Consider the following 18515-nt stretch of genomic DNA (forward strand, 5'->3'; position numbering starts at 1 on the left):
GAAGACTTCTGCATACCCCCAGGGGTACAAGTACCCTGGTTGAGAACCACTGCGTTAAAAAAAGCAACATCTATTTTAACTTGAATGCACTTTGACATTTGTTAGTTACATACGTATTTTCTTTAATCAGTTGTGCTATTCAGTATACTTGGCATATATTGTTGATGCTATTAGACCTTAAAAGATCCACATATAAATTTTCTTCCTGACCTTCCAGTCTCCTTGTCTGCAGGGTAGCCAATTAGGAGGGCTGCCTTGGAGTAAGGATTCCCAGGGCTTTCAGGCTCCCAGCTCTTTGGCAGTGGGAGCTTTTGGAGTTTCTGCTCTCTGAGCTGCTTGGCTTCCAGACTCCCTGAGCTGCTCAGTTTGTTGCCAGCCGGGGTTCCATGGAGCTCAGGGAGCCCTGGAAATGTTTCAGACAGGAATTCCATTTTTCAGGCAGCTCTGTCCGCCTGTAATGTTTCACTTTAACTATTTAGACTAAGACTGTCGATTAATCGCAGTTAACTCACGTGATTAACTCAAAAAAATTTATCACAGTTTAAAAAATCGTGATTAATCGCAGTTTTAATTGCACCATTAAATAGAATACCAATTGAAATTTATTATAAATGTTTTTGTATGTTTTTCTACATTTTCAAATATATTGATTTCAATTACAACACAGAATACAAAGTGTACAGTGCTCACTTTATATTATTATTTTTATTACAAATATTTATACTGTAAAAATGATAAACAAAAGAAATAGTATTTTTCAATTCACCTCATACAAGTACAGTAATCTCTTTATCATGAAAGTGCAACTTACAAATGTACATTTTTTTGTTACATAACTGCACTCAAAAACAAAACCATGTAAAACTTCACAGCCTACAAGTCTACTCAGTCCTACTTCCTGTTCAGCCAAACAAGTTTGTTTACATTTACAGGAGATAATGCTGCCTGCTTCTTATTTACAATGTCACCTAAAAGTGAGAGCAGGTGTTCACATGGCACTTTTGTAGCCAGCGTTGCAAGATATTTACTTGCCAGATATGCTAAACATTCGTATGCCCCTTCATGCTTTGGCCACCATTCCAGAGGACATGCTTCCATGCTGATGACGCTCGTTTAAAAAAAAAATATAAAAAAAGTTTTAATTAAATTTGGGACTGAACTCCTTGGGAGAGAATTATGTCTCCTGCTCTGTTTTACCCGCATTCTGCCATATATTTCATATTACAGCAGTCTTGGACGATGACCGTCATATGTTGTTTGTTTTAAGAACACTTTCATTGCAGATTTGACAAAATGCAAAGAAGGTACCAATGTGAGCTTTCTAAAGATAGCTACAGCACTGGACCCAAGATTTAAGAATCTGAAGTGCCTTCCAAAATCTGAGAGGGACAATGTGTGGAGCATGCTTTTAGAAGTCTTAAAAGAACAACACTCCGTTACGGAAACCAAAAAAGAAAATCAACCATCTGCAGGCGGCATCTGACTCAGATGATGAAAATGAACATGCATGAGTCCGCACTGCTTTGGATAGTTATCGAGCAGAACCTGTTATCAGCATGGACGCATGTCCTCTGGTATGGTGGTGGAAGCATGAAGGGACATAGGAATCTTTAGCACATCTGGCACGTAAATATCTTGTAATGCTGGCTACAACAGTGCCATGCGAATGCCTGTTCTCGCTTTCAGGTGACATTGTAAACAAGATGCGGGCAGCATTATCTCCTGCAAATTTAAACAAATTTGCTTGTTTGAGCAATTGGCTGAACAAGAAGTAGGACTGAGTGGACTTGTAGACTCTCAAGTTTTACGTTTTATTTTTGAATGCAGTTTTTTTTTTTGGTACATAATTCTACATTTGTAAGTTCAACTTTCATGATAGAGATTGCACTACAGTACTTGTAATGGGGGAATTGAAAAATACTGTTTTGTTTTTTTACAGTGCAAATATTTGTAATAAAAATATATATATAAAGTGTACACTTTGTATTCTGTGTTGTAGTTGAAATCAATATATTTGAAAATGTAGAAAACATCCAAAAAGATTTAAATAAATGGTATTCTATTATTGTTTAACAGCATGATTAATCACAATTTATTTTTTAATCGCACAATTAATTGCAATTAATTTTTTTAATTGCTTGACAGCCCAAATTTAGACAATTCTCTTCTGTAACTTGTTCCTTGCAGAGTAGAATATGAACCTTTGATTGTCTGCTCCTCGTGTTTAGAAGTTTCTGGGAAAACTGCTTTAAATCAAGCTATTCTGCAGCTTGGAGGCCTTGTTGTGAATGATTGGTCAGAAGAATGTACTCATCTTGTCATGATATCAGTGAAAGTTACTGTTAAGGTAGGTTGAGTTCCTGTACGTTAATATATTTTGTGACTTCAACATGAAAATGTATGGAGTGAAATCCTAGTGCCCTATTGAAGTCAGTGGCAAAATTCTCATTGACTTCAGTGAGGCCAGGTTTTCACCTAGGAAAATGATTGTTTTCAAGTAAAGAGTCCTTAAAAACAAAATCAATATGAACATTTAAGTAAAATCAGAAGAGTCTGAACTGTTTATAGCAGTTAAAATATTTTACAATTGTCATCCACTTTTGTGCATGATGTAATTTTCTGGGCTTTATTTTTTCTGTTCACTGTGGTATTTGAAAATGCAAAAGAAGCAGACCCCTTAAATGTGAATCAGAGGAACATAGGAGTTACTAAACCAGAGGTGGGCAAACTATGGCCCGTGGGCCACGCCCGGCCCCTGAGCTCCCGGCCGGGGAGGCTAGCCCCCGGCCCCTCCCCCGCAGCCTCAGCTCGCTCCGTCGCCAGCGCAATGCTGTGGGCAGCGGGGCTGCGAGCTTCTGGGGCAGTGCAGCTGCAGAGCCCGGCCTGATCCGGTGCTCTGTGCTGTGCAGTGGTGGCGGCGTGGCTGTAGCGCCACCAGTCACCGGTGCGCCAGGCAGCGCGGTAAGGGGGCAGGGAGGTTGAATGGGGGCAGGGGCCCCAGAGGGCAGTCAGGAATGAGAGGAGGGGTTGGATGGGCCGGCGGGGGGGAGTCAGGGGACAGAGAGAAGGGGTGGTTGGATGGGGCAGGGGTCCTGGCGGGGGCCATCAGGAATGAGAGGAGAGGTTGGATGGGGCAGCGGGGGGCAGTCAGGGGCAGGGGAACAGGTGGGTTTCGGTGCCACAAGGACTCCTCGTTGTTTTTGCAGATACAGCCTAACACGGCTACCACTCTGAAACCTATCTCTGAGAGGTTTCTATTCTACACAGTTCCTGGGGTAATCCTTGTGTGCAGTGTGCATTTCCTCAATAAGACATTAACATTGTTTGGCCTTTTTACTGGGCGACGACCCCCTCCCCTAACCGGCCCTCCATACAATTTCCAAAACCCGATGCGGCCCTCAGGCCAAAAAGTTTGCCCACCCCGTACTATACCATACTCTTAAGGTTACAGTCCATAATATTAATTATCCTTTTGTCTGATAGAGGCCTGAACTTGTTACTTTAGAGGAAGTGCAAGAAACCCTGTAGTGAATGGTTATGGAATAATCTGGCCGTGGGGGGTGGGAGTTTCCTCCTAACCTGTAGTTAAAGGTTAGTTTCTACCCTCAAACATGAGAATGTAGGTCCTTTCTAGTTTGTATGAAAATCCTATGTAATGTCACTCTGGATGCTTTCATTAGACATTTATATAGATAAGACCATGTCTACACTACAAAATTTGGCTGACTCAAGCTACTTCAACATAAAGCTATTGTATATTTTATATGCTCGTATGTGTGCATATTTGGCTCTTTGCGTCTGTACTGCGTGTATTCACAAGGAGTGCTTGTGTTGATGCATAGTGCGGTGCACCATGGTTAGGTGTCCCAGGGTGCAACTTGCCACTGTCCAGCACACTGTCTTTTGGCATGTTTTGGCAATGCATGGTGGGGCAGAAACGAGTTGTGCAGGGGTGACTGGAAACAATGGGTGACGTTCCCAGCATGCAACTGTCTCGATCTCATAATGTCATCCATATACCATAATTTTTGAGCCTTTAAAAATCCTGCAAACCCGTGCATCCCTTCTCGCTCTCCGCCATCTCTGACAGAAGATGCACTGCTCGGCACAGTTGTCATGAATGTTGCAAACACAGGATGCACAGTCTTCTGCTATTGTATTTGCAGAGCTTCAAGAAGAACTGCATCAGTGGGGAACATGATGATTTCGTGGAGGACAGATTGCTGTGGGAAATAGCGAGAACCAATTCAGGGTTATTGGTAGCATTCACAGAGCAGCTGCAAATGGTGAAGCACCACTCTGGGCCTGAGAAATGAGCACTTACTGGTGGGATTGCCTCCTAATGCAGGTTTGGGACAAGAGCAGTGACTGCAGAACTTTCGGATGTGCAAGGCCACATTCCTGGATCTGTTTGCCAACCTTACCCCAACCCTCCAGCTCAAAGACACCAGAATGACAGCTGCACTGACCGTGGAGAAATGGTGGTGACTGCACTGTGGAAACTCGCAACACCAGATTGATTTCCCACTCACTGGTAGCATTTTGAAGTTGGAAAAGCCACTGGGCTATTGTCAGACAAGTGTGCAGGGCCATTAATTGTCTCCTATTATGCAGGACCGTGACTCTTAGCAACATGCATTACATAGTGGATGGATTTTCAGCAATGGAGTTCCCAAACTGCAGTGGAGTGATAGTATGAATATCCTTATTTTGGCACCAGCCCACCATGCCCCAGAGTATTTCAACGGAAAGAGCTACTTTTCCATGGTTATGCAAGCGTTGGTGGATTACTGGGGATGCGTCACTGACATCAGTCTTGGCTGGTAAAGGAAGGGTATGATGCTTGACTCCTTAAGAACACAGGACTGTTCAGAAAGCTGCAAGCAGGGACTTTCTTTCATGGCTGGCGGATTACCATTGGTGGTTGTACTTACGATCCCCTGGTGTGTGGAGTGGTAGTGGTAGCCGCTGCTGCCATATGGAATGTTGAGGTGGATATACGGAGTTGCTGTACTGGAGTTCTCCATGGACTGCAAAGGGAGGCGAGCCTGTGATTGTTGAATCTCTAGGCCCACAGGAGTCTGCAGCATCTGTATTTGCTGAAAGTGAAGCCCCATTATATCCTGGTGCATCTCCCTCTGCTTTTCCTGATGGGCCTCCTGAGTCTGTCTCTTGTCTGCTCTTTCCTTCTCCAGTCTGAAATACTCACCTTCCAGCCCAGTGTGGCACTGCCTTGCACAATCTAGCTGAACATGTTATCTGGAGTCCTCTTGTTTTTTCTCCTTGTCTGGCTCAGGCGTTTCGCAGATGTGGAGGGGGAACTCCTCATGGCCATAACAGCAGCAGCTACAGATAAAAACAGAGGTACCATTGTTAGTATAGCAACTGCTTGCAGATGATACTAAACTGCTCAAGATAGTTAAGACCAAAGCAGACTGTGATGAACTTCAAAAAGATCTCACAAAACTAAGTGATTGGGCAACAAAATGGCAAATGAAATTTAATGTGGATAAATGTAAAGTAATGCACATTGGAAAAAATAACCCCAACTATACATACAATATGATGCAACTTTGGTATACTCCAGGTGGGAGCGTGTTTGCTGCAGAAAGCCATCCTTGTCAGCTGGGAAGATGTAATATGAGCTGTCGGTGCTGAGCAAACAGGAAGTGGAATTTCAAATATTCTCAGAGCTTTAAAGGCGGAGGGGTGTATGCCTGTGTACCTGACTGCAGGGCAGCAGAGTAGAAACTGCTTACCAGAGTGATCATAATGGGCACCTCCACCTCCTGGAGGCCACTTAGGATGACGTAAGCAAGCACAGTATCTACACTGACACTGTGGCTCTAACTGTGTTGCAAAAAGCTCTATGCTGCTTGTCGAGGTGGTTTTATTATATCGGCATAACAGGAGAGTTAAATCGGTGCGAGGAGCATTGTTGTGTTTACACCTCCGCTGCTTTGTCAACGAAACCTGACTTTTGTCGACAAAACTGTGTAGTGTAGACAAGGCCTTAGAAACTTCAAACAACTACATAGAAAAGAGATGTTAGCAGTCATTTATCCGCCATTTGATATCTAAATATTCTATTTTGTAAATTTGCATGTAGGGCTCTTTTGTTGCGAAATAAGACTGTTTGTATAGCATCACTGATTTTCCTTTTTCTAATTTTTTTTTTAAAGATTGCTCGCCAGTAGGTTAGTAATAAAAAGGGTTATTCCGTTTAATGGCTTTTGTCAACATAATTACAATTATAAAGAATAAGTGATGGGTGTAAGAACAAAACTATTTGGTTTTTTTGTTTGTTTACGTTTGCCCGAGTAGAATTATCATGCACTTATGTAACACACATTCCACATTTGAGACCTTACATAAATATTAGATTTCAGTACTATTTTTTGGGTGACAGCATATTCTGCTTGAATTGTTAAGTATGGTAATGAATCTTTCCTTCTTTTCAGACTATATGTGCTTTGATTTGCAATCGACCAATTATAAAGCCAGAGTACTTTGTGGAATGTATCAGAGCCATTCAATCCAAGCAGCAGTTGCCAAAACTGGAAAGGTAAGTGGCATGTTTTCAGTATCACAAAGTTGCATTTAACAGGGCTTATGTTTAATTTAATATTTACATTACTTGAGTGCTAGATTAATCATCTTTTCACATTTTTAGCACCTATTTTCTGAAGTTATACCATTATATTACATATAAATACTTATTTACTCCTAAAACGAGAAGCCCCGTAAGCTTGTCCAGTTTAGATGTAACTGCCATGTCTTATTTCATGTGTAATAGTCTGTATTTTTCAGCACCATAGGATATTCTGACATCTACTTGTCGTAACATATGCATTTATATGGCATATAACTACCCGATAAAAGAGCTAAACTAATTTATAATAACATTGTTCTACTTATGTCTTCCAGAGTATAGAGAGGTTTTTACCTTTTTTTCTTAAAAGTCCTAATTCCAACTAATGTAAAGATGCTGTGATCAATTCAGTATTTTTTTGTAATTCACCTTCTTGCCCTGTACAAAGTGGAAAGAAGTAAAGTGTAGTACTGAAAAAAGTTTTGATTGCAATAATTTGAGTTGCAGACGACTGCTTAATTTGAAACATTTTACATTCTGGTAATTTTCTTGCCTCGATCCCTGAGGAGTTAAAAAACGTAATATATAAATGTGAGTTCTTGGTGTTCATTAGATGCTTAGAGATGCTACTAGGTCTACCTAGGCTTCATTTTCAGAGGTTGCCATAGAGATCTCTATGGTAATATAGTCAAAGCAGCATGTATACTCTTTTGGGAATAGATACATTAAAAATCTAATTTTCTTGTTTTAAAATAATTATATAAAGCTTATCTCAATATGAAAACTTATTTTTCCACTATTTTTTCACTTTGTAAGACTAGGTTCATTTTAAGCTTTGGTCATCAACAGAAATAACCCAAATATGTTCAGCTGCCTTTAATATCAAATTTTTGTGCTTTTGTCTGAAGTTAAAATAAGATTAATATGCCACTAGATAACAAGGGCTAGGTCATGATCTTATGTGGAAGAATCACTTTTTACCTTGTGTAACCAGATGATGTGCCAGTGGAGTACCTCATTTTACAAGATAAACAGGGTGCATACTGTGGCTCTATCACATGAATACACAATGCAAATTGCACTTAGTTCATGCCTGTGCATCTAAGATTGTCATTTGGTCTTGTATATTTCACGTTGTTAGAAATTTAAGAACAGACAGTGTCAGACTAGAAAAGACTAATTGTCCATTTTAGTCTGCTCTCCTACCTCTGCCTTCGGCTAATACCAAATGCTTCAGACAAAAAGCATTATGCACTTCACAGCTTGTTTACACAGAAGTTATTCTGGAATAAGATAGGGTATGAATTTAAAGTGCTGTAGTTATTCTAGAACAGTTCCATATATGGATGCTCTATAAACCTTTTCCTTGTTTAGCTTAATCTTAAAGTAAATGTGCAATAATTCTGAATCATGAAGATGGATAGATCTTGTAATTTTATGCTAGATAGTGTAACTATAGGTGCTGTTCTTCTATTACTAATTTTTAACTAAGCTGTTTGCCTCATTAATAGTCTGTGACATTAAACATCATAAGTGGAAGGGATGTTAGTTACCTTTGGCGTTGGGAGCAGTGCATTATGGGCAGCTATCCCACAGAGCACCTCTTCCCATTCTGGCGCTGTGGCTCGTGGGAAGGGGATGTGGGGGTGCGGGGCATTATGGGTCCTGTCCCAAAGCCCCATGATTCATCGCTTCGCATCCCAGCAATCCCTGTGCTTCCGTCCACATTTGGCACCATCTTTCAACGTTTTTTGAACTGCGCGCTCTGTCTTCCCTTTCGTTCTGTGGGAATGGAGCCCGAACTGCTGAGGAATATGCTGATGGGTCACGAATGGCAGTCGAGTTACTCCTTAAGCTACAAACTGACAGTGAGGGGTCCGACGTTGATGTTGACTCGCATTACGCTTGCGACACGAGATTGCTTGTGGCATTCACAGACATGCTCACCACAGTGGAACGCCGCTTTTGGGCTTGGGAAACAAGCACTGAGTGGTGGGATCACATCGTCATGCAAGTCTGGGATGACGAGCAGTGGCTGCAGAACTTTCGCATGAGAAAAACCACTTTCATGGGAGTGTGTGCTGAGCTCGCCCCCACCCTGCGGTGCAAGGACACAAGATTGAGCTGCCCTGACGATGGAGAAGCGCATGGCTATTGCAGTCTGGAAGCTGGCAACTTCAGACAGCTACCGATCGGTTGCTAACCAGTTTGGAGTGGGAAAGTCGACTGTTGGAATCGTGTTGATGCAAGTTTGCAGAGCCATTAATCGCATCCTGCTCAGAAGAGCCGTGACTGTGGGTAACGTGCATGACATTGTGGCTGGCTTTGCACAAATGGGTTTCCCTAACTGCGGAGGGGCGATAGATGGGACGCATGTTCCAATTCTGGCACCAGCCCACCTAGCCTCCGAGTACATAAATTGGAAGGGGTATTTCTCTATGGTTCTCCAGGCACTTGTGGATCACCGGGAGTGTTTCATTGACATTAACGCAGGCTGGTCCGGAAAGGTGCATGACGCACGCATCTGTTGGAACACAGGCCTGTTTAGGAAGCTGCAAGCCGGGACTTTCTTCCCAGACCAGAAGATCACTGTAGGGGAAGTCAAAATGCCCATTGTGATCCTTGGAGATCCCGCTTACCCTTTAATGCCATGGCTCATGAAACCCTACACAGGGAGCCTTGACAGCAGCGAGGAGCGGTTCAACAACAGGCTGAGTCGGTGCAGAATAACTGTGTATGGGAAGCTGGACCTGGCCGATGACAACATCCCCACGGTTATATCCGCGTGCTGTACCCTCCATAACATTTGTGAAGGGAAGGGTGAAAGATTCACTCAGGCATGGACCTCGGAGGTTCAACACCTGGAGGCTGAATTTGAACAGCCAGAAAGCAGGGCTATTGGAGGGGCCCAGCGTGGGGCTGCAAGGATTAGGGATGCCTTGAGGGAGCAATTTGAGACTGAAAGCCACCAGTGGTGCCCTGCACAGGAGTGAAGTGCAGTGGTTCCAATGTTAGTAGGAATCTGTGTTTGCTACGTATGATACTCTGATTTGCAGTGCCTGTTTCTTTCTTGGGCTAAGGTATCTTTTACTTAATGCAATAATAAAGAATGTTTTCAAAGCCAAAAAATTCATTTATTGAAAAGAAACACAACTGCTTGGGAAACAGAAAGGGCAAGGGATTGGGGAGGGGAATGGGAGAATCACAGATTTGCATATGTCCTGTTATCATACTGAGCCTTCCTGTCTGGAGTGCTGTGCAATGAGTGCTGCACTTCAAGCTGGCTAAAATGCATGGTGATGGGGGTTGAGTGCAGTGGGTATGGGTCATAGTTTGCAGGGTTGAGTGGAGAAGCTACAGGTGTTGGAGGCAGCTGGTGGCGATAAGAACCCGGGTGTTGGGGAAAGTGGGTTGGAGGTGACATGGGGGCACAAGGGAAAGAGTTTTGGGACAAGGGCTGGGGGGTGGAGAGGGGGGCGGTGCGGAAGTGCTCTGCCTGCATTGCTACGAGTGCCTGAATCGAGTCCACTTGGCGCTCCATGATACTTAGCAGCCGCTCTGTGCTTTGGTGCCGGCGATGCGCATTCTGCTGGCGGACCCTCCTTTCATTCTTCTGCCACTCCTGTGCTTTTTTGATTTTCATTAAAGGACTGCTGCATTACTTCATGCAGCATGTCCTCTTTGCTTCTATATGGTCACTTCCTGATTCTTTGGAGTCTTTCGGCTGTTGATAACAAGGATGCCTGGGATCTTAAGGTTGCATCTGTAAAGCCAAAATGCAACACTTAACAGAGGCAGCATTGTTCACACCAGACAGAGCAATGATTCGGCCGTACTTAAGACAAGCACAGTCTACACAATAGCAGAAATTGCCTGTCCCAAAGCGAGCGCACATAACCCACAGGAGCCCCAAAATGGTGAGTAAGCACAGGATCAAGGGGGACTGATTGTTTCACGGCTGTGCTGTCCTCTGGCGTTCTGTGCCTTGGGGAGAGCCAACAGCTGCAGGGGGCCCCTGTACTGAACACTGTCCCCATATTTTCCACAGGAGTTCATCCTGGAAGATATCTCGCTGCTGAGGGTGACCTGGGAAGCAAGGGAGGGTCTTCTACTATAATGCGGCTTCCACCCTGGCCCATATGCAGCTTGCCTGTGTGCAGCAATGGTCCCCCCCGCCCATCACGGCACAGTGGCGCTGACATGTTAGCCTTACTGGGACAAGGAGCACAGTAGCTCTGCCAAGGAACCTGCCCAAGTGGATTGCCGAACTTCTGCATGAGACCTTTGAAGAGATCACTGAGGCCGATTACTGCGATGTGAGAGAGTACATCAATGCCCTATTCTGCATCTAGGCATGCATGCAGCCCTAACCCTCCTTGCCCCAAGAGCCTGCACCGAACAATTTCCTTCCCAAAATAAAAGCCGCTTACCGGGCACCTCCTCTGGTGTTTGTTCTTCCCCAAGCACCGTCCGCGGCGACTGGCTACCTTCCTCCTGGCTTGAAAACAGCTCCTGGCTGCATGCATCTAGGGATGCCAGGCTGTCTTCCTCCTCCTCAGCACCCTCACTCCCACTTTCCTCCTCCTCCTGCCTTGTTGAACTGGGCTCTGAAGTGTCCATGGGGGTCTTCTGAGTGGAGGTTGGGTTGCCCCTAGGTATTGCATCCAGCTCTTTGTAGAAACAGCAGGTTGTGGGGGCAGCACCAGAGCAGCAGTTTGCCTCGCGGGCTGTCGTAGGCATTCCGCAGCTCCTTCACTTTAAGCCTGCACTGCAGTGCGTCCCGGTCATGACCCCTTTCCATCGTGTCCCTTGATATCTGTCCGAAGGTATCGTAATTCCTATGGCTGGAGCGCAGCTGGGACTGGACAGCTTCCTCCCCCCAAACACTGATGAGGTCCAGCATCTCGCCATTGCTCCATACTGGGGATCGCCTGGCGCGTGGAGGCATGGAAAGATTCGCTGAGAGCACTCCACACCTTGCTGAGCAAACAGGAAGGGGATTTTCAAAATTCCCAGAGAATTTAAAGTGCGGGTCTGACGGTTGGTCACCTGAGGGCAGGGCAGTAGAGTTCAAAGTGATGACCAGAGTGGCTAGGACAGGCATTGTGGGACACTTCTGGAGGCCGATCAGAGCACATTAATAGACCAGGACATCCACACTGGTGCCGTGGTGCTCCAGTCGGGGCGCAGCACGCTTTATGCTTCTCTTTGAGGTGGATTACCAGGAGCGCTCTAGCCATGGAGTCCGGGCGCTCTACGTGCCTTGCCAGTGTGGATGCGTCATGAGTTAGGGTGCCCAGGGATGCTTTAATGCGCTCTAACTCACAAGTTTAGCCAAGCCCTTGGTTGTTACATGAGAGAAAGTCCATTGATAGTGTAAACTGTGATTAGTGTACATTAATGGTACTTCATTATCTAGCTGTAAAGCTACTGTTAATGTGTGTTGCCAGTGCATATGCTTCTGAAACTGAGTGCATAATGACCATTCTAACTACAGATGTGCTAAAAGGTGACAATATAATTGAATGTTAAGTGCTCCCTAAAATATAATTTGACGGATATTTTCTCTTCCTAACATTTTTGTTAACTGTTAAAGCCCCCCCAGTGGAATTGAACTTCACTAAACATGATTGACACTGCAGTGTATCTATCATTTAACTTTCAAAGAGATTCCTATGCATCAAGCAGGATGAGGCAGCTCATATAATAACCAGATCTATATTTAAAATAATTACAGTATCTCAGAATGGATGATCCTTAAGATGTAATTTTCAGGGAGCTATTATAAACTTACTTAGCAGCTGCTTGTGTTAAATCTCCAAAAACTCCTTTTAATTTTCACAAATATCATATCTGCTTCCTTCCTACACCTCAAAAAAGGCAGAGGAGGGGGATTTGGCTGTATATTTTAACTAATGTTCTTAGGCAGTGCCAGAGGCCCTGTGGGAGAAACACTTTTCCACTGATCATTAGGCTAGGAAAAATCATAATGTTCAGAAGCCTGAGTCTATCAGAAAGCCAGCATGAGTGAAATTACCTCAGGTACTCCTGAGGGAATTCTGCTCCAAAAAAATTAAAAATTCTGTGCACAATATTTTAAAATTATGCAAAATTCTGCAAATTTTAATTGTCAACAAATGTGGAGGCTCTGGGGGAGCACCCTGGAGTCATTCCCTCCTCCCCTCCCCCCTCCCCTGCCCCCAAGGACACGGATTTGGTGTTGAGGCTAAACTCTACCCTGACACAGTGCAAGGGCTGGGTCTGCCCCAGAAACACCCTTGAGCCCTGCTCCGTACCAGGTGTGGGCAAGCAGGCTCAGCCTGGCACGATGCAAATGTGGAGGGGCTTAGTGTGGAGGGACCCAAGTGGGAGTGAGAGGGTTCTGTGTGGGGCAGTCTGGGTGTGGGTGGCTCAGTCAGGGGTCTGGGTGTGTGGGGATCTGGATGCAGGGGCAGTGGGACTCAGCAGGGGGGTCCAGGTGCAGCTGGTTCGGGCTCTGTGGTGTGGGTTCCGGGTGAAGGGGGCTCATCGGGGTAGTCCAGATGCAGTGGGATGGGGCTTGTTGGGGTTGGGGGTTCGAGTGTGGGAAGCTCAGCGAGGAGTGGTGTGGGTTCAGGGGTGGGGTGTGACAGGTTCCCCCGTGGTGCCACCTGGAACTGGGGTACCACTGAGCCCTCTGACCCCCAGCCTGGGCTCCCTCTCACACTGTGCTGCTGTGACAAGCTTGCACATTCATCAGCATTCACACAGGTAGGGACACACCCAGTCACAAGCAAGCTCTCTAACCACCAGCCTCCCAGAGCAGTACTGGCCTTCCCTCGTCATATCTGGCCAAGATATGGGTTTAACACCCAGTCCGCCTCTCCCTCAATGTGAAGAGGACCGTGCACACTTGTGGTAACCAAGCTGAGATTTTCCCCAGACACCTTAGTCAAATGCAGTTTGGTTTGGATTAAAACATAAAATGAGTTTAACTACAAAAGGATAGATTTTTTTAAGTGATTATAAGTGATAGCAAACAGATCAAAGCAGATTACCTAGTAAATAAACAAAACTGCAAACTGAGCTTAACATACTACATAGGTAGGGTATGAATTAGCAAATTCTCATCCTGAGTGATAAACAGGCTGGCAGATTCTTAAGGCACAAGTTGCCTTGGCTTTGCAGCTTGGGTTTCCCAGGTTGTCATACACAGGTTAGAAATCCCTTTAGCCTGGGACCATCACTTCCCCCTCAGGTGTTTCCAGGTGTGGTGTTGTAGGGGGAGTGAGGTACCATCATAATGTCATTTCCCCCTTTTATATCTTCTTCTGACTTGCTGGAAAGCTCTTTTGCTGTGACGTGGGTCAAACCATTCCCATTGTGTGGTGCTATCTCTGAGAGAACGAGGAGTCCTTGTGGCACCTTAGAGACTAACAAATTTATTTGGGCATAAGTTTTCGTGGGCTAGAACCCACTTAATCAGTTTTAGTCTCTAAGGTGCCACAAGGACTCCTCGTTGTTTTTGCTGATACAGCCTAACACGGCTACCACTCTGAAACCTATCTCTGAGAGGTTTCTATTCTACACAGTTCCTGGGGTAATCCTTGTGTGCAGTGTGCATTTCCTCAATAAGACATTAACATTGTTTGGCCTTTTTACTGTTGTACCTGAAAGGCTACGTGTGGGTGTTTTCAACCTCACAACATGTTTCAGTAACACATACGTAGACAAACTTAATAACTTCACATATGACGATAGCACATACAATCCAATGAGATATTACTGTGTAGCAGATCAAAACTTTTAGAATGATACCTAATAAGGTATACTTCGTATAAAACATATCCTAATTACATGACAGTGGTGAATATTGGGATGCCAGGGTGTCACGTAGGGGTCCAGATGCATGAGGAGTCAGTGGGTGAGCAGCTCCCATACAGTGACCTCTTCCCCTGTGGCTGAGGAGCGATGGGGCAGGAAGTATGGGGTGTGTGCAGAGCTTTCTGCATCCAGGGGAGGTTTCTGGGAGTGGATCTGACCCGACCTTGGCTGCTCCTTTCAGGGGAAGAGCAAGTCCCAATTTCCCCAGCCAAGCTGGGACTAGCCACTGAGCCCGATAGAAGGTAGGGGCCACAAGCCGGGGCATAGCCTCCCCCCCCCCCCAGCAGTGATTTACCTCTTTGCCAGGTGCTCTGGGCGCCAAAAATAACATCCCTGCAGTGCTGGGGAGGGGCATGTGACCGCCCTTGCAGCTTCCCTTTGCTTCCCTGTTAGACGGTTATTTTTCTGTAGGGAAGCAAAGAAATCTGTGGGGAACATGGATTCTGCATGCGTGCAGTGGTGCAGAATTCCCCCAGGAGTAATTCAGGCTAAAAGGGAAGGGGAAAACCCCAAAACTGACTTGTAATTAAAAATCCCAGTTCATTAGTCAACTCATGTGTCTTACCTGAAGATGAAAATTTGCCACCCACCTCACTTTCTTTGTAAATTCCAGCTAATGGCAGGAAAACAGGATAGTACCCCCACCAAGTCCATTACTCTACTAAATTCTGTCTCTGTTCAGGTAGTTATGTTCTGTGCTACACTTGGCTAATATGTTCTGCAAACCTACTACTCCTGATTTATATCAATTCTAAACTCTCTCTTCTAATATGGGGCTCTCAAGAAGTGACATTTGAGTAGAATATAAACCCAAATCTACTTCACCATGCTGTGCACATGCATATGTGGAATAACTTATTGATTACTCTGTGCTTTGTTCTGTCATTCTCTGATATGAGGCCTTGATGCTGCAAATATCTATGTTTTGGTGCTTAAACTGGAAGCACGTGAGTAGTCATACTGAAGACAATAGGACCACTTGTGCTTAAAGTTGAGCACAAGCTAAAATGTTTTCAGGATTTGGGCCTAAATTGTAGATTTTGGGGGGCAGTAGTCGTGTCTGTCTGTACTAGTATTCCACTGGACTCTGTAAAATAAATATGTTGAATCCGGTTTATCCATTAGGCCACTGGAAAACTGTTTTTCTGCTCTACATGTTAATGTGAGAAGCATCTTTTATCACCAGCCAGAACAGGGGAAATGGGTAGTTCTTCGAGAAGTGTCCCAGTCGGTGCTCCGCTTTAGGTGAATCTGCACCCCTGTGCTTGTAATCTGAGATTTTCAGTAGCAGTGCCTGGTTGCATCACACACGTGCTGTCCCGTCTCGTGCCAACTCTGGCGGTTACATAGTGTTTTGGGACCCCCTTGCCTCCCTCCTCCCCCCAGTTCCTTCTCTACCACCCTCTGCTTGAGATGGAGCATTTGGCAGCACCTCTGAGATTTATCTTTAGCCTATCTTAACTTTTGAATACTAATTAGTTAATTAGTAGTTAGTTTACTACCCTACCTCTTCCCAGTTTATTCTTAACATTTCTCGTAACTTAGGAATTTAAGTTTCAGTTATTAGGAAATCCCTTAGTATAGTATAGTTACCCTCCTTCACAGGAGAAACACTATTCTAAGGGGCATTCCCAGCTCCCTGGGTTTTAAACGTTGCCAGTCCTCAATCCTGGTGTCTGACGGGCACTCACATTGTGTCTGCTGTCTTGGCGGTACACACATACCACAAAAGTGCTCCCACTGCCACAATCTCAAGGCTCATGCCAGGAAAGCAAAACAAAGAGAAGGTTATTCACCCTGTGTAGTAACTGAGGTTCTTTGAGATTGGTGTCCACATGGGTGCTCCACTGCGCCCCTGCCCTTGTAAGCAGAGATTACCTGCATACAGATAGCGTAATCATAACCGGCAAATCATAACCTTTTCGTAAACACCTTATTTGACCTCCTTTGTACGTGATTTAGTGCAACTATAGGACCTTGGTTGCAACAATGATCTATATGGTCACAGTTCATGTCAATAACGTCACACCAACAAAAGTCAACATTCACACCTGTGCAGAGATTGGAGTTCATTGGGGCCTACCTCGATTCTCTGGAATCTATAGCCTGTCTGCCCCGGCACAGATTTACCACTAGTCAACCTAATATAATGCAAGCCATCACATAGACATTGGCCAGGACCTGCCTCTGACTAAGAGGCCATATGTCAGCAATCACATTTGTTGTCAAGCACGCCAGACTACACATGTGATGCCTGCCAGGCTGGCTCAGGACAGTATATATTCCGCACACAAACAAGCTTCTTACAATGCCAAGCAAATTAAAAAACTGTCTACACTGGTGGCCTCAATCACACAATATCTGTACAGGAGTTCCCTTCGCATGCCCCCACCCCTCCCTCGATGATACTTACAACAGATGCCTCTCTGCTAGGTTGGGGGGCACACCTGTGCAACCATACGATCAAGGGGTGTTGGTCCCCATTGGAAGCAACATTACACATAAATCTACTTGAGCTGTGAGTAGTGTGCAATGCATGCTCACGCTTCCTACCCATAATCAGAGACAAATCCATAAAGGTGCTGATGGACAACGTCGCTTGTATGTTTATATAAAGTGCCAAGGAAGGGCATGGTCGTACTTCCTATGCACAGAAGCGATGCAATGTATTGAGGCATCTGCCACAACATCGACATCTCAGCCTCCTACCTACCAGAATGCCAAAACACCATAGCAGATGCATTGAGCAGAACCTTTTCACAAGACCATGAGAGGGAAATGAACATCAGGGTACTGCTGAACATATTCAGATGCTGGGGGTTCCCAACTATAGACCTCTTTGCAACAAAACACCATGAGCCCATACTTCTGCTCCAGAGCAGGACTGGGACCCGTTCTCTTGTTGATGCCTGTCTCCACAAATGGGATACACATTTACTGTATGCTTTTCCCCCGATCCTTCTCCTAGCCAGGATCATACACACGGTAAGGACTGACAACTCCAGAGTCATCTTAATGGCTCCCACACAGTCCAGACAAATGTGGTTTCCTTACCTCCTGAAGATCACTTTGTACCCACCACGCACTCCACTTCTACCTCATCTCCTGTCTCAGGATGCGGGCAGGTTTACCACCCGAACCTAGCAAGACTCCACCTGAAGACATGGCTGCTCCATGGTTCCAAGAACGTGAAATGACCTATTCAGAAGAGGTAAGGGACTTCCTTTTAAACAGCAGAAGGTCTACTACACAATATACCTACCTTCACAAATGGAAAAGATTTCATACATGGTGCCAGAATAGTCAAACAATGGCAACTATCTTTCCTCTACCTATGGTATTGGATTATGTACTAGAACTCAAGAAATCAGGTCTTTCGTTGAGTTGGGTGAGAGTATACCTTGCGGCACTCACAGCATTCCACCACCAAGAGGGCGACTTCTTGATCTTCGCCCACCCTACCACCAAAGGTTTTCTCAGTGGTCTCTGCCACTTCTACCCTGAAGTACGAGCCCCCCACTCCATCATGGGAACTCAGTCTGGTGCTGCGATGCCTTATGGGGCCCCCTTTTGAACCCTGGTGACGGGCTCACTTCTCCACCTCTCCATGCCTTCCTTGTCATTATCACATCCGCCCGAAGAGTGGGAGAACTGGGACCCTCATGGCACCCATACACAATATTTTTCACAAATTTACCATATGACCCACACCCCAAGTTTCTACCTAAAATAGTTTAGTCATTCCATTTGAATCAACCCATCCATATCCCATCGTTCTTCCCAAAACCTCATGGGAACAAACAAGAAGCAATGCTTCATACCCTGGGCATCCAAAGGATGCTAGCATTTTACATTGAAAGGACAAAGTCTTTTAGAAAGTCACCAAAGTTATCTCTTTCCATCATGGAACGATCTAAGGGAGACGCCATATCCAAAGGCTGTCAAAATGGATCTCCGGCTGCACTGGCTTTTGCTATCGCCATCAACAAATACAAACTCCGCTGCAGACCCACACACACTCCACCAGAGCTTTCTCTACATTGATAGCCTTCCTCAACAA

General features: G+C 45.0%; 1 protein-coding gene across 1 annotated transcript in view; it reads left to right on the forward strand.

Annotated features, from left to right (window-relative positions):
• NBN (nibrin) overlaps positions 1-18515 on the forward strand; it is a 59828-nt gene that overhangs the window by 9849 nt on the left and 31464 nt on the right. Inside the window, exons 4-5 of the mRNA XM_065398709.1 lie at positions 2188-2347; positions 6462-6565. Of these exons, the coding sequence (XP_065254781.1) occupies positions 2188-2347; positions 6462-6565 (264 nt within the window). The remainder of the gene's footprint in view (positions 1-2187; positions 2348-6461; positions 6566-18515) is intronic.

Source organism: Emys orbicularis, chromosome 2, assembly GCF_028017835.1.
Source record: "Emys orbicularis isolate rEmyOrb1 chromosome 2, rEmyOrb1.hap1, whole genome shotgun sequence".
Lineage (NCBI taxonomy): Eukaryota > Metazoa > Chordata > Testudines > Emydidae > Emys > Emys orbicularis.